Source organism: Zophobas morio, unplaced genomic scaffold (assembly GCF_036711695.1).
Source record: "Zophobas morio isolate AGI-343-1 ecotype UQ-CSIRO unplaced genomic scaffold, CSIRO_AGI_Zmor_V1 ptg000021l, whole genome shotgun sequence".
In the NCBI taxonomy this organism is placed as follows: domain Eukaryota; kingdom Metazoa; phylum Arthropoda; class Insecta; order Coleoptera; family Tenebrionidae; genus Zophobas; species Zophobas morio.
The window spans coordinates 19,109,210-19,123,006 of NW_026972126.1; the positions used below are offsets into that span (position 1 = coordinate 19,109,210).

The 13,797-nt window shown below is 35.8% G+C and overlaps 1 protein-coding gene across 3 annotated transcripts in view; it reads left to right on the forward strand.

The window, feature by feature from the left end:
• The window catches only part of LOC135132665 (extracellular serine/threonine protein CG31145), a 431,251-nt gene that overhangs the window by 241,636 nt on the left and 175,818 nt on the right, over positions 1-13,797 (forward strand). For all 3 annotated transcript variants that reach the window (XM_064060827.1, XM_064060826.1, XM_064060828.1), the window contains one exon: positions 11,405-11,529. In XM_064060827.1, the coding sequence (XP_063916897.1) occupies positions 11,405-11,529 (125 nt within the window). The remainder of the gene's footprint in view (positions 1-11,404; positions 11,530-13,797) is intronic.

The window sequence follows — 13,797 nt, forward strand, 5'->3', positions numbered from 1 at the left end:
AAAAAATCACGATTAGCGCTTTTTACGGCCTAATTTCGATCAGTACTCACTCCCACTCTACAGAAGTGTGAAATTGCAAAATTGAAAAATAAAAAAAATTAAATCATTGAAAAATAAAAGTTGAAAATCAAAAATCTATGAATCTGGATATTTAAAAACATGAAAATTAGGAAATTGACAAATCGAAAATCGAACCATCAAAAATTTTAAAAGAGAACCAAAAAAAAAACAGGTAACAGAAAAAAAAGAAAAATCGGAAAATTGATACATTGACAAATCGATAAATCTAAGAATTGAAAGAAAAATTGGAACATTCGAAAACAGAAACTGAAAAAATAACTAAGCCCGCCCACCGACCCGCCTCCATTTCGGTGGTTAATTTTGATTGAAAGGTTGATTTTATACAGAAATAAAATTAGTCGCTAAAATGAGAAGGGGGTGGGTGGGCGGGGCTAGTACTTGTTACCACAAGACTGATTGTGGCAAGTGGCATACCTGTGAGAAAATAGAGGGTGGGTGGGTGGGGCTAGTACTTGTAACGATAAGACTAAACAATATTAAGAGTAGTAACTGGAATGAAATGGGTGAGAGTGGGCGGGGCTATTGCTTGCCTATAAAAGACTCTCTAGGAAAAAGTTAAATTTATCCCCGCCCACCCGCCCGTTCTCTTATTTATTTTTCTTCTGAAATAAGAAATACATTTTATAACAAATAATACAACAAGAAAATCACGATTAGCGCTTTTTACGGCCTAATTTCGATCAGTACTCACTCCCAATCTACAAAAGTGTGAAATTGCAAAATTGAAAAATAAAAAAAACTAAATCATTGAAAAATCGAAAAGTTGAAAATCAAAAATCTATGAATCTGGATATTTAAAAACATGAAAATTAGGAAATTGACAAATCGAAAATCGAACCATCAAAAATTTTAAAAGAGAACCAAAAAAAAAAACAGGTAACAGAAAAAAAAGAAAAATCGGAAAATTGATACATTGACAAATCGATAAATCTAAGAATTGAAAGAAAAATTGGAACATTCGAAAACAGAAACTGAAAAAATAACTAAGCCCGCCCACCGACCCGCCTCCATTTCGGTGGTTAATTTTGATTGAAAGGTTGATTTTATACAGAAATAAAATTAGTCGCTAAAATGAGAAGGGGGTGGGTGGGCGGGGCTAGTACTTGTTACCACAAGACTGATTGTGGCAAGTGGCATACCTGTGAGAAAATAGAGGGTGGGTGGGTGGGGCTAGTACTTGTAACGATAAGACTAAACAATATTAAGAGTAGTAACTGGAATGAAATGGGTGAGAGTGGGCGGGGCTATTGCTTGCCTATAAAAGACTCTCTAGGAAAAAGTTAAATTTATCCCCGCCCACCCGCCCGTTCTCTTATTTATTTTTCTTCTGAAATAAGAAATACATTTTATAACAAATAATACAACAAGAAAATCACGATTAGCGCTTTTTACGGCCTAATTTCGATCAGTACTCACTCCCAATCTACAAAAGTGTGAAATTGCAAAATTGAAAAATAAAAAAAACTAAATCATTGAAAAATCGAAAAGTTGAAAATCAAAAATCTATGAATCTGGATATTTAAAAACATGAAAATTAGGAAATTGACAAATCGAAAATCGAACCATCAAAAATTTTAAAAGAGAACCAAAAAAAAAAACAGGTAACAGAAAAAAAAGAAAAATCGGAAAATTGATACATTGACAAATCGATAAATCTAAGAATTGAAAGAAAAATTGGAACATTCGAAAACAGAAACTGAAAAAATAACTAAGCCCGCCCACCGACCCGCCTCCATTTCGGTGGTTAATTTTGATTGAAAGGTTGATTTTATACAGAAATAAAATTAGTCGCTAAAATGAGAAGGGGGTGGGTGGGCGGGGCTAGTACTTGTTACCACAAGACTGATTGTGGCAAGTGGCATACCTGTGAGAAAATAGAGGGTGGGTGGGTGGGGCTAGTACTTGTAACGATAAGACTAAACAATATTAAGAGTAGTAACTGGAATGAAATGGGTGAGAGTGGGCGGGGCTATTGCTTGCCTATAAAAGACTCTCTAGGAAAAAGTTAAATTTATCCCCGCCCACCCGCCCGTTCTCTTATTTATTTTTCTTCTGAAATAAGAAATACATTTTATAACAAATAATACAACAAAAAAATCACGATTAGCGCTTTTTACGGCCTAATTTCGATCAGTACTCACTCCCACTCTACAGAAGTGTGAAATTGCAAAATTGAAAAATAAAAAAAACTAAATCATTGAAAAATCGAAAAGTTGAAAATCAAAAATCTATGAATCTGGATATTTAAAAACATGAAAATTAGGAAATTGACAAATCGAAAATCGAACCATCAAAAATTTTAAAAGAGAAACAAAAAAAAACAGGTAACAGAAAAAAAAGAAAAATCGGAAAATTGATACATTGACAAATCGATAAATCTAAGAATTGAAAGAAAAATTGGAACATTCGAAAACAGAAACTGAAAAAATAACTAAGCCCGCCCACCGACCCGCCTCCATTTCGGTGGTTAATTTTGATTGAAAGGTTGATCTTATGCAGAAATAAAATTAGTCGCTTAAATGAGAAGGGGGTGGGTGGGCGGGGCTAGTACTTGTTACCCCAAGACTGATTTTGGCAAGTGGCATACCTGTGAAAAAATAGAGGTTGGGCGGGTGGTGCTAGTACTTGTAACGATAATACTAAACAATATTAAGAGTAGTAACTGGAATGAAATGGGTGAGAGTGGGCGGGGCTATTGCTTGCCTATAAAAGACTCTCTAGGAAAAAGTTAAATTTATCCCCGCCCACCCACCCGTTCTCTTATTTATTTTTCTTCTGAAATAAGAAATACATTTTATAACAAATAATACAACAAAAAATCACGATTAGCGCTTTTTACGGCCTAATTTCGATCAGTACTCACTTCCACTCTACAGAAGTGTGAAATTGCAAAATTGAAAAATAAAAAAATGAAATCATTGAAAAATCGAAAAGTTGAAAAATCAAAAATCTATAAATCTAGATATTTAAAAATAAAAAAATTAGGAAATTGAAAAATCGAAAATCGAACCATCAAAAATTTTAAAAGAGAAACAAAAAAACAGGAAACAAAAAAAAAATCGGATAACTGAAAAAACGAAAACTTGAAAAATCGGGAAATTGAAACATTGACAAATCGATAAATCTAAGAAGTGAAAGAAAAATCGGAACATTCTAAAACAGAAACTGAAAAAATAACTAAGCCCGCCCACCCACCCGCCTCCATTTCGGTGATTAATTTTATTGAAAGGTTGATCTTATACAGAAATAAAATTAATCGCCAAAGTGAGAAGGGGTGGGTGGGCGGGGCTAGTACTTGTTACCACAAGACTGATTGTGGCAAGTGGCATACCTGTGAAAAAATAGAAGGTGGGTGGGTGGGGTTAGTACTTGTAACGATAAGACTAAAAAATATTAAGAGTAGTAACTGAATTGTGAAGATAGTGAAGATATTGAAGCTTCTTGATGATCTTGAATATCTTGAAGAGTATTAAGGTCTTAAAGTAATTACAAATATATAATGGAGAACTTTCAGAAATACGCTCTTAAATAAATCTGTGAGTCCCTAATTTTTTTAAGATTCTTTAGATTCAAAGAAATCTCAGAAATACCAATTTTTTATTTCTATTTCTTATGAAAGTCATCGTATTATAGAAATTCTGTGGTTTCCAAAGTAACTAAAAGCTTCAGGGTTTCAGAAATTTTCAAGATGCGATTTTACAGAGAGTTTTTGGATTTCTGAGATTCCTATAATTTTTTAGGTATTAAAAACCCTAGAGTCAAGTTTGTTAATAACTGTGTGGTTTAATCACCTTTCCAAGATGACTCGATTCCAAATTATGTTTTACTCGATAGAACAATCCTTTACTATTCGAAATCAACCCCGTTTCCATTTGTCGATCAACCTCGTCGCGCGAAATAAATATAGCACACAATCCGGCATTCATTTCCACGGACTAAAAAATTCATCAAGCCGCTCCATCAAAGCACCATCAATCGAAAATTAACGAAGTAGTAAGAACTCGGAATTCATTTAATAATAATTATAATTATTCTAATTACCCGGAGTTTCCAGCAGTCCGCCAAATTACCACTTGTTACCCTGCACCACGTCCCCATTATTCCATTTATCATATTTACGTGGACACTTTGACGAGCTAGAGCCAGCATTTAATTAAATTACCTCTTTGTCAACAAAACGAACGCATCAATAAATAATTCGGGCCTTTACGTGTTCATTACAGAACTCATCAATATTTGCAAATGTTTATTAACGTCGTTGCCCCCAAAGTCCTATAAATATGTGCGGCGGATTTTAATTGCAGAGATCGAATCCGCATGAATTTTTAAGCGTGTTTTCTCAATCAATAGGAAAATTCGGGCGGTTAGTCATTATGGTAATCGCCGTCATCGTTTTTTCCAGAAAGTGTCGTTACGAGGAAATTAAGCGCTTTTCTTTACTAATTTAGGCCGGTATCGATTCGCCGGGTTTTGTTTATCGATCTGCGGTTTTTAAAAATTTACCAGTAATTCGTTTCGAATACAAAACGCTGTTTGCACCTCATACATAAATTGATGGTTGTTTTGATTCGAACAGTGTCAATTTGATTGTCTAATAATGTCGGAACGTCGGTCAACAATAATTTATTTACTGGTTAATTGCTAGATACGGCGGGATTGTTCGTGTTGATTTTGTGGCGGGTTGTTTATTTATTTGGCGTTTTTAGCGGCTGGAATATAACGAGAAAATTTATTATAGATGGGTTTAAATAGACGTAAGATGATTACTTTGTAAAAGGAGGGCATCATTTTTAAACGGAAATGTCGCTGGGAGCGAAGTTGATTTTCGATTTTTATAGGGGGAGTTTTTTGGATAATCTAAATCGAGGAACAAACAATATGACGATACAAATTACATTTCCGGTTGACCGAGCTCAATAAACTAATTCCGCTTCAAAAGTGTAATGGATTCGCCGGAATTTCGGAGGTTTTGCGTTTTTTTGTGTGTGTCTGCCTGGATTTGCCGAAATCAGTATTACAGACATCGCAAAATAATCTCTTAACCCTGAAAAGTACAAGCGTTTTTGCTACGTTGTTTATTTAAAGACTTCAATCTTTTCTTATTTCGGTTTATTCATTTTGTTTTTTGTTCAGCTGGCAATAAATTAAGAATTGAATTTTTTTTTTCTGTATTAAATAACGTTTATAATAAGTACTCCCACAGTCAATGCCTACAAGCTATTTAAATCAGTGTTTAATTTTTTTTTATTAATTTAATTTACAAAATTGATTGCCTTTTAAATACAATTAATTTTTTGATTAAACAGTGTCATGGTATTGGATTCGGCAGTTTTAATTTTCATCTCGGTTTATTCCGTCGAGTTTTGTATTTAAAGCCGGTTTGAGCAATACTTGTTACTGTGGTGTTGTTGTCTCGGCTGCAGTACGTTGACTAAAGTGTGTTTTTTGTTTTAAATGGCATTTCGCCTTCCAAATGGACTGAGTGACTAAAACATTATACTTATGTGTTTAATAAAATTACAAAGTTTGCTTACTTTTAAAACGACGAAAACGTGTTGCTTCATAGTTGGCTTTTATTAAGCTAAGTATACTTGTTTTTTTTTTTCATTTTAGAATGTTATACTCGATTGCCTAAGAAAATCTGGTGGTGTTTTTACCACTTTTTATTATATTATTCTTTATAAAATTCAAACTAATAGTGAAACCTAGCTAATATACAAGTCGTCTAGTAACATTTCAAATTATATTAAAAAATTGTGTTGGCAACAACAACGCGTTCTTTGTTCGTGTAAATCAGTTTGACATTTACGGTAGATAACTGTCAATAAAGTGCCAAATAGCTGCAATGCCAACGTCATTACTTTAAAAATAAATCGCATGACTTGGTTATTGTTTTGGATTTAAAAGATACCCCTCGTTTTACTGGACCATGGAAATTTTGGAGTTACGAAAATCTGACAATTTTGGAATAATACTGGGGCAAGACATACTTTTCTTACAAAATAATTAAAAATTTTTCCTTAATCTCAAAATAACGGTTTCAATATTTTGGATTTTTTTCTACGTTTAAAAGATAAAAGACCGTAAAAATGGATTTTTTGAAAAATAATAAAATTTGTTTTTGCAGAATTTTTATTTATTTTATGAAAATTCCAACGGGCCTATTATGCTTTTGTTGCTTTTATTATGGCATGAAATGTCATATAATTGGACTTTTTTCGAAAATTTGGATACCTACTTAGATTTCATAAACGCCAAGTACAAAAGTGTGTTGTTTTATACAATTGAAATGACGTTTTCCAAGCAAAATTGACGTGAGGTGACGTCATCAAATTGTTGCTGGGGATGGTTAGACAAATTTTGGTCAGCTTTATATCATCTACACGATATTCCTAACAACCATACAAAATTTGATAACTATCAATTCGGTAGTTTCAAAGATTTTCTGTTTAATAAAAATCTACACACATGTTCAATAGACCAAAAAATAGTCTAAAATTATTTCGATAGAACTTCTCTCGATTTTGAAGTACAATCCAACAAAAAATACAGCTTCTCTGAAAAATTATAAAATTTGATTTTGCCGAATTTTACTTTTTCGTGATAACGAGAAGATTTAATATTTTTAAAAAAAGACATTTGGCACCCCCGAGAAGATTTTACGACAATCGGGACCTCCGAGAAGGTTTTACATTAAAAAAAAGACAGTTGGGGCCCCCGAGAAGGTTTCATATGGTTAAATAAATACATTTGGGGCCCCCGAGAAGGGTTTATATTTTTAAAAAGGTAGTTGGGACACCCGAGAAGATTTCGCTTTATTAGAAAAAGACATTTGGTGCCTCTGAGAAGGTTTTACATAAAAAAAAAACAGTTGGGACCCCCGAGAAGGATTTACATTTTTAGAAAAGACAGTTGGGATCGCCGAGAAGGTTTCACATTAAAAAAAAAAACAGTTGGGGTCCCCGAGAAGGTTTTACATTTTTAAAACCGACAATTGGGACCCTCGAGAAGGTTTCACATTCATAACTAAATGCATCTGGGGTCCTCGAGAAGATTTTACATTCTAAAAAAAAACATTTGGCGCTCCCGAGAAGGCTTTACATTTTTAAAAACGACAATTGGGACCCACGAAAAGGTTTCAGACTCATAAATAAATGCATCTGGGGTCTTCGAGAAGGTTTTACATTTTTAAAAACGAGAATTGGGACCGTCGAGAAGGATTCACATTCATAAATAAACGCATTTGGGGTCCCGAGAAGGTTTTACATTAAAAAAAAAACAGTTGGGACCCACGTGAAGGTTTTACATTTTTAAAAAAGACAGTTGGGACCCCCGAGAAGGTTTTACATTTTTAAAAAAGACAGTTGGGACACCCGAGAAGGTTTTACATTGTTAATAAAAGACATTAGGCGTCCCCGAGAAGGTTTTACATTTTTAAAAACGACAATTGGGACCCCCGAGAAGGTTTTACATTTTTAGAAAAGACAATTGGGATCGCCGAGAAGGTTTCACATAAAAAAAAACAGTTGGGACCCCCGAGAAGGTTTTACATTTTTAAAACCGACAATTGGGACCCACGAGAAGGTTTCACACTCATAAATAAATGCATTTGGGTCCCCGAGAAGGTTTTACATTTAAAAAAAAGACAGGTGTGACCCCCGAGAAGGTTTCACATTGTTAAAAAAAAAAACATTTGGCGCTCCCGAAAACGTTTTACATTTTTAAAACCGACAGTTGGGGCCCACGAGAAGGTTTCACATCCATAAATAAATGCATCTGGGGTCCTCGAGAAGATTTTACATTCTAAAAAAAACATTTGGCGCTCCCGAGAAGGCTTTACATTTTTAAAAACGACAATTGGGACCCACGAGAAGGTTTCATACTCATAAATAAATACATCTGGGGTCCTCGAGAAGGTTTTACATTTTTAAAAACGAGAATTGGGACCGTTGAGAAGGATTCACATTCATAGATAAACGCATTTGGGGTCCCGAGAAGGTTTTACATTAAAAAAAAAAACAGTTGGGACCCCCGTGAAGGTTTTACATTTTAAAAAAGACAGTTGGAACCCCCGAGAAGGTTTTACATTGTTAATAAAAGACATTAGGCGCCCCCGAGAAGGATTTACATTTTTAAAAACGACAATTGGGACCCCCGAGAAGGTTTTACATCTTTAGAAAAGACAATTGGGATCGCCGAGAAGGTTTCACATAAAAAAAAACAGTTGGGACCCCCGAGAAGGTTTTACATTTTTAAAACCGAAAATTGGGACCCACGAGAAGGTTTCACATTCATAAATAAAAATAAATGCATTTGGGTCCCCGAGAAGGTTTTACATTTTTAAAAAAGACAGGTGGGACCCCCGAGAAGGTTTCACATTGCTAAAAAAAACATTTGGCGCTCCCGAGAACGTTTTACATTTTTAAAACCGACAATTGAGACCCACGAGAAGGTTTCATACTCATAAATAAATGCATCTGGGGTCCTCGAGAAGGTTTTACATTAAAAAAAAAACAGTTGGGGCCTCCGAGAAGGTTTTACATTTTTAAAACCGACAATTGGGACCCTCGAGAAGGTTTCACATTCATAAATAAATGCATCTAGGGTCCTCGAGAAGATTTTACATTCTAATTTCGAGAATTGGGACCGTCGAGAAGGTTTCACATTCATAATTAAACGCATTTGGGGTCCCCGAGAAGGTTTTATATTAAAAAAAAGGACAGTTGGGATCCCCGAGAAGATTTACATTGTTAATAAAAGATATTTGGCGCTTCCGAGAAGGTTTTACATTCTTAAGTAAATACATTTGGGGCCCCCGAGAAGGTTTTACATTTTTCAAACCGACAATTGGGACCCTCAAGAAGGTTTCACATTCATAAATAATTGCATTTGGGGTCCCCGAGAAGGTTTTACATTCTAAAAAAAAAAAAAACATTTGGCGCTCCCGTAGAGGTTTTACATTTTTAAAAACGACAATTGAGACCCCCGAGAATGTTTTACATTTTTATTAGACAGTTGGGACCCACGAGAAGATTTCATACTCATAAATAAATGCATCTGGGGTCCTCGAGAAGGTTTTACATTAAAAAAAAAAAACAGTTGGGGCCTCCGAGAAGGTTTTACATTTTTAAAACCGACAATTGGAACCCGCGAGAAGGTTTCACATTAATAAATAAATGCATCTGGGGTCCTCGAGAAAATTTTACATTCTAATTTCGAGAATTGGGACCGTCGAGAAGGTTTCACATTCATAATTAAACGCATTTGGGGTCCCCGAGAAGGTTTTATATTAAAAAAAAGGACAGTTGGGACCCCCGAGAAGATTTACATTGTTAATAAAAGATATTTGGCGCTTCTGTATTCTTAGAGAGATCTCATTTGCCAAATTCGCTCTTATGTTTTAGCAGGTACTAGCCCCGCCCACCCGCCTTTTATTTTCTTAGAGGGTTGGTCATCTGCCAAAATCAGTTTTATCTTAGCCCCGCCCACCCGCCCTCTCTTTTTTTAGAGTGTATGTCATTTGCGAAATCAGTCTTATCTTGGCAAATACTAGCTCCGCCCACCCACCCTTTTTTTTCTTAGAGGGCGTATCATTTCCAAAATCAGTTTTATTTTAGCAAGTACTGATAACAACATTACGAGCTTACTTATATGTATGCACAAGGTGGTAGGAATTTTGAATATCTTCTCAGTATAATAGAGTTTTTCCCTTTCGGGTTCACTACCGCGTCCAGATGGGCGCCAGGGAATGACTCAAATCCATTTTCGAAGTTTAGACCATCGATGTCATTCTTCGATAGCCTGAACTTTTTTTTCCCATCCTTTATATTGTCAGGAACTACTCGTCAATGTCCTATGTACCCTCTCACCCATTTCTCCTATCCTCCTACTTTATTGTCTCGTTTTTCTTATCTTTTTTATCAGTTCTTCGGTGTACTGACTGATTCTGTCGCTATTTTCTTTAGATTGGATCATCGTTTCGATGATTTCCTCTGCTTTCATTTTTCTCTCCGCTTCTTTTTCGACTGTCTCCCTTTCCTTCTTATCTTCTCCAGGTTCTCATTCACCTCTCTTCCTAGTTCTTCTTCGCCCTTATCCTTAACTCGTATACAATATTTTACAAAACTGGACTAATGTGAAGTATTCTCCGATTACTCAGGAAAATCCCAATACCTGACCTGGGCTGACCTCTTCTTAGATAATAACTGATTTAACCCTTTTAGCGAATGCACTACCTCGGAACCTAAATTCAGGTCAACTCAGGCCAGAACATGATTTCATCGGATTCAGCAATGTTCTTCCACCATGGCTTCTTATCCTGGCCAAGTAAGAGCCGAAGCTGGCAGTCAATAGATCATCTCTTCGTACTTTGTATACACCCAGGGTACAATGTCTGGAATCAGTTTCCTTGTCCAGCTGGCTCTCTTCTCCTTTCTTCATATGTCTTGCTACCAAGTCATCATTCTTGCTCTTACCTCACTTCTCTCTTGGAAGGTGTTTACAATTTCGACCATCGTCGTCTTCAGGTCAGTGAATCATTCGGAGGGGAAAAACTTCGTAGGCCCCTGGAAAGTTATCCCAGGTACTGTTAGATTCCCGCCAGAAAATAATCGGGGGTGGATCTACCAACTAAAAATCCCTCTGCGTTTTTCTTTCTCCCTGGGACCGCTTCCGCATTACTTCAAGAGACTCAACCTTTTTTGTAGAGGAAATCCTGGTAGTGTCCGACTTTTACCGACTAGACCCCTTTTCCGAGCAGATGTTGCACTTTTCCTTCTGGCTCTTCTTTTTTGCTTCTGATCGCAGCTACCGTCCTTGGTATCGCTTCCCAGTCTTATTTGGTTCCTCAGTATTTGGGATGTTCTCTGGATCTGCTTCGCAGTCTAGCTGCTCTGTCATCCTATGTTTCATTCGTTTCATCTTTAAAGGGACCTGACTTGACCTTACCTGACCTGACTTGAGCTAGCCTAAGCTAATCTTACTTGACCTGACTTGACCTGATTTAACCATGACTTGACTTGCTCTCTGATTTATCCTAATCTAGCCTGACCTGACCTGCCCTAACTGTCGTCAGTCTTCTAAAGTCCTCTTTTTAACTACAACTTGTTCTTTAGCTTTTTAACACTCTTCAATGTCTAGAACATGTATGCATGCAACATTCGATGACTAACATAATCATGTCGATATTCATCATTTATAGTCCGAGAACCGACAGAAACACAACAGTGCGACACATCGCCAAATTTCACGTAAATCGAAGTTGATTTTTCAACCAACTCCAACGTTTTGAGACCTTCGTTTCACCGTTTTTTTTCTTTTTCAGAGAAAACTCGACTGTTTTGGAGAAGTTCCATCTACAAATATCCCAACACGAGCTCTACCCCGCCGATAGCGAGCTTGTCGACTTGCTGATTCACGAGATGGCCACAGAACCCATCGTGCATGTCTGTAAGTTGCATTACATTGTTTTACTGTTTTATCGATTCATCGTCGGAGGCTGTTTTAAATTGCAACAGTGCAACACAAGTTGAAAGCCGGTTAAATATTGACTTGGAAAGTCATGCTAATGTGCACTGTGTAGTATGTGACGTATTTTGAAGCGGAATTCAGGATTATGTTGTTGAAAGCTCAGTTACACAAAGGGAGACTGACACAGGGCAGATAAGTGGCGTAGTGTTGCACGGTCGTTAAATAGGGGGGCGACGATGCGCAGTGTACACATAAAAAAATGGGTATTGACAAACTGAGGTAAAATTGTAATAACGTAAAACTAGTTGTAGCTGTATATTTTCGTAAAGATTTTCGCCAGTTTCGAGTCTCCATATGCAGAGCAATGCCTGATTCATTAATGTTTGTTATGTTGCAAAACATACAGCTACCTTGTGACAACAATATGGCTGTGTTTGCTTTCGTGTGTTTAGTTTTGTTATATCAAAACACTGCAGAAGCCACATTCTACGAAATGTCCCCCTGTAGCAAAGTAGTTCGGTAATGGCGCTCCATAAAAAATTACAACAACACAAAAGAATGAAGAACACAGTACAAAGACGTCGTGCTTTATTTTAACAATACACTCTGGGACAAATAACGGTTCTTAAAGCACAATGCAGTTGCATAAACATTGTTGCGCTTTCGTTTGATTATCGGGAAAATCGAATCCGAACAGAAAATGAAACACAGAAATCTTGATTTACTCACTTGAAAGTGTTAAATTAGAAGCAGTCAGTCACTCTGACGGTGCTGCTTTTTGCATCGATGTCAATTAGTAGGGCTATTTATACGATATTGATCTTCCTCAAAAATCGGAAATTTCCACGAAGGCGTCCCTAATATAAGGTTTATTAGAGAATAATGCGCTTATTTACTAAACTAATATTTCGCCAATTATATGAGTAAACTCGGTCTAGAGTTAAACCAATATTGACGGCTATCATATTGGACATTAGCCCATCACAATGCAGCCACTGTTTGGCTTGGTTTCAACGTTAGCACGAGTATCGAACCAGAAGTCTATTGTAGTTGTATAGTGGTGGAGATGAGCATAAAAGTGGGCAGTGTCTAACCACTAGACGTTTATAACCGTTTATAATGAAAGAGCTTGTTTTTACTTCAAGATTTATTTGAATGATTTTTTTAATTGTTAAATTGCTCACTTGTCACACACTCATCATTTTTTTTTTATTTGCCGATACCAAGGATTGACATTAAAAATTAATTTGCTTTGTTTTTAGGAACTTTAAGAAAACGGTATTTAAATATTATTTAATTATATCGTGAAAATTTATAGCTTTGATCAACCAACTTCAATCGTTTTGAAAATTTCCCCAAAATTTAAACTTTGTCGAGTAAACGAATCACGGAACCTGATAAATTAAAACTGAAGTCGTACTTATCCTGTTTTCGGTCCTTTTCGGAAAAATATCCATTTTCTTTCGTGTTCACAGCAATAACAACACATTTTCCCTAATATTTGTTAATAATAAATTAGAAATTCGCGAAATTGCTCTACTTTTACGCCAAAAAGACGCGACGATCTTATCGCCATCAAACAGAAATTAAAACTGAACACAAAGGACCGAAATACGTGAACTTTGGACAGGTAGCTCACGTGACAGTGACGTCATCGCACGTCACGATGAGATTGCAAAAATTATTTATCGTATTTTGGCCGGGAAATTAAGACGTTTTCAGGATTAACTTAACAATATTTAAACAAATTGCTTTGTTTTTAATACCATCGTGTTTTTAGTAAAACGGTTTTCGATTTGATTATCATATATTAATAGTTACTTACCATATTTGAGCATTATAAACAATATTAATTATGCCTAAATTGTATTTAATTATATCGTGAAAATGTACAGCTTTGACCGATTAACTTTAACCGTTTCGAAATTTTTTCCAAAATTTAAACATTGTCGAGTTAACGAATCATGGAACCCGATAAATTAAAACTGCAGTCGTACTTCTCTGTTTTCAGTCCTTTTTGGAAAAATATCCATTTTTTTTTCGTGTTCACAGCACCAACATAATACATTTTCACTAATATTTATTATTAATAAATTAGAAATCCCTGAAACGAGCCTTACTTCTAAGTCAAACCGGAGCTCCAATGTTGCTGCCATCAGACCGAAATTTAAACTGAACACAAGAGGCCGAAAAATGTGACCTTTGCTCAGGTAGCTCACGTGACAGTGACGTCATCGTACGTCACGA